Genomic DNA, 1,141 nt, shown 5'->3' with positions numbered 1-1,141 from the left:
CTGGAAAATGGGAGATAAGCTGATAATTCAGGGTTGCCTTGTATTGGGTCTATTGAGGAAGTTGAATTTCACCCTTCATAAATTTCTCTTCTCCCTAAGAATGATTGCAAAGCACCCTGAACAGCATAGACCTTATGCAAACATCCTGTGCTACAGATGAACAGATTGAGACTCAGGTTTACTCAATATTGGTGAACCCATGAAGAAGCACTCAAGCCTTCTGATTCTTGGACCCTAATGGTCAAGACAATTTAGAAGTCACCTGGAGATGCGTGGTGCATGATTTACCTGCAGTTCCGGTGGAATCCCTGGGTGGCCCTTCTCTCCTTTGGGGCCATGCTGCCCCCGTTCCCCTCTCGGCCCCAGGTCGCCTTTGTCTCCTTTCTCACCTTTGGCCCCTTCATGGCCAGTGGCTCCGTTATTGCCATTGTTCCCATGGTTTCCTTAAACAACCAGAGAAAGCACTGTCACTCATGCTCACCATCTATTTTCACGCAGCCCCTTTCTTTAAAAGTGTACCTACTCAATTGTAAAAGAGGACCATTTGAAACAATCCCAAATACAGCCATGGAGACATCATCCAATGGGATCTCTTTTAAATGGGACACTGAAAACAGCCTTAGGTACTCTTAAGGCTCCAAAGCCTGTTTTTCCTATAAAGTAAGACTTGGATGAAAAATTGTGTAGAAGACTTATTATCAAAGCATCATTTATAATAGCAAAGATTAGAAACCACCTAAATGTCCACCAATACTGGAAGGGCTAAATAAAAAAAAATGGTACATCCCAGAAAATGATGTTATATAGTCACAAAAAAAAGTGTTAAAGAAAAATATTTAATAACATTCATTAATATTCATAATATTTTTAGACAAAAAGACTGTGAATCAACAGGGACAGCATGATACTATGGGGTATCAAAAAATGTGTATACATTTTAAGAAATGCTATCTATCTATGTATTACTTTTCAAAGTTGAATTGAATTATGGTACCAATTATGTGTAATTGCAGAAGTCAAATGTGACTTGTATTCATCTTTTGTTATCCGTATATATTATTACAATTTTAATACAGTTTTTTCCTTTCTTAAGACGTGTATACATTTTTTGGCACCCTCTGTATATAGTGTGTGTGTGTGT

At 38.2% G+C, this 1,141-nt stretch overlaps 1 protein-coding gene across 1 annotated transcript in view; it reads right to left on the bottom strand.

The window, feature by feature from the left end:
• Positions 1-1,141, bottom strand: part of C1QTNF3 (C1q and TNF related 3) — a 35,960-nt gene that overhangs the window by 18,033 nt on the left and 16,786 nt on the right. The window contains exon 3 of the mRNA XM_019647851.1: positions 289-443. Within this exon, the coding sequence (XP_019503396.1) occupies positions 289-443 (155 nt within the window). The remainder of the gene's footprint in view (positions 1-288; positions 444-1,141) is intronic.

The sequence above is a fragment of the Hipposideros armiger genome, unplaced genomic scaffold, assembly GCF_001890085.2.
Source record: "Hipposideros armiger isolate ML-2016 unplaced genomic scaffold, ASM189008v1 scaffold_117, whole genome shotgun sequence".
In the NCBI taxonomy this organism is placed as follows: domain Eukaryota; kingdom Metazoa; phylum Chordata; class Mammalia; order Chiroptera; family Hipposideridae; genus Hipposideros; species Hipposideros armiger.
The sequence above is the reverse complement of the archived record's forward strand: the minus strand, read 5'-3'. Positions and strand labels throughout refer to the sequence as shown.